General features: G+C 63.1%; 1 protein-coding gene across 1 annotated transcript in view; it reads left to right on the top strand.

Annotated features, from left to right (window-relative positions):
- The window catches only part of CCND3 (cyclin D3), a 33,412-nt gene extending 32,327 nt beyond the window's left edge, over positions 1–1,085 (top strand). Inside the window, exon 5 of the mRNA XM_029962502.1 lies at positions 1,076–1,085. Within this exon, the coding sequence (XP_029818362.1) occupies positions 1,076–1,085 (10 nt within the window). The remainder of the gene's footprint in view (positions 1–1,075) is intronic.
- The last annotated feature ends 27 nt before the right edge of the window (positions 1,086–1,112 follow it).

Below are 1,112 nucleotides of genomic sequence, written 5' to 3' on the forward strand. Positions count from 1 at the left end.
TGGTGACAGAGCCCAGGGCTGGTGCCCTGTCCCCGGTGCTCCCAGCCCTGGCAGGAGGAGGCTGTGCTGACGGGAAGCCGGGCCGGGGGAGCGGGCAGGGGGAGTTGGGCGTTGCTATTTTCGCTCGCCACATCCTCTGTCGGTTTCTAAGAACCGCCGGCGGATTCCTGGTAAGAGATTTCGGGGTGTGACAATGTCCCCGAGGTGTGAGCTGCCCCCGAGCTCCCCGGGCTGGGCCGTGCCCGGCGCTGACGCGTCCGGGGGGCTCCGGCATCCCAGTGGGAGTTTCCTCTGGTTACAGCTCGTGTGGGATTTGCATTTGTGACGAGTGGTGGTGCTGCCTGCAGCCCCCTGAGCCTCCCTGTGAGCGGGGCTGGTGTGTCCCCCGCACTGGGGTGGGTCCCTGGGGGATACACGGGGGGGAACACGGGAAACCTGTAGCCACAGGATCGTCCTCCCAGCGTGTTGGGGTGTGGTGGTGTGGGTACACATGGGTGGTTCTTGGGTCAGGGAGGTCCCTGCCTCAGAGACCCCCAGAGTGAGGCAGTGCCCATCAGCCAGTGCATCCAGCTGGATTCCTGTTCCCAGCTCTGCTGCAGGAACACCCCAAGCTCTGGGAGAGCTGGGCTGAAGAGCCTGGGGAGGCAGGGGGGCTCCATGGGCTCCATGTGCTGCAGGCCACTGTGGATCTGGGAAGTTTGGGTTGTAAAAGCCAAACCTGGCCTGTGCAGAGCTGCTCTGCCCTTGCCATGATCCTGAAATCACACCCTGCTTCCAGGCACGAGGCCGGATGCTTTGGGAAGCTCTGATGGGCTCAGTGTTTCTTCCTGGAGAATGTGCTCAAACAGGGAGGTGGGGAGAGGACAACCAGAGCGTGGGGCTTCGCCTGGGGAGGGGCCCAAAGCACAGACAAGCTGAAGATTCCCCTCGGTGGAGAAAAGCTCCTTTGTCCTGCGTGTTTGGATGCTCCGGGGGTCGGAGATGCAGCCCAGCAGCTGCTCGGAGCGATTCCTAAGGCTCCCACCTCTGAGGAGCAGAGAACTGAAGCCTCTTGTCTCTCTCTCCCTCTCCCCAGGACTGCCTGAAGGCCTGCCAGGAGCAGATCGAGGCAG

This window comes from Manacus vitellinus, unplaced genomic scaffold (genome assembly GCF_001715985.3).
Source record: "Manacus vitellinus isolate BGI_N305 unplaced genomic scaffold, ASM171598v3 scaffold_47_pilon, whole genome shotgun sequence".
NCBI classification, from domain to species: Eukaryota; Metazoa; Chordata; class Aves; order Passeriformes; family Pipridae; genus Manacus; species Manacus vitellinus.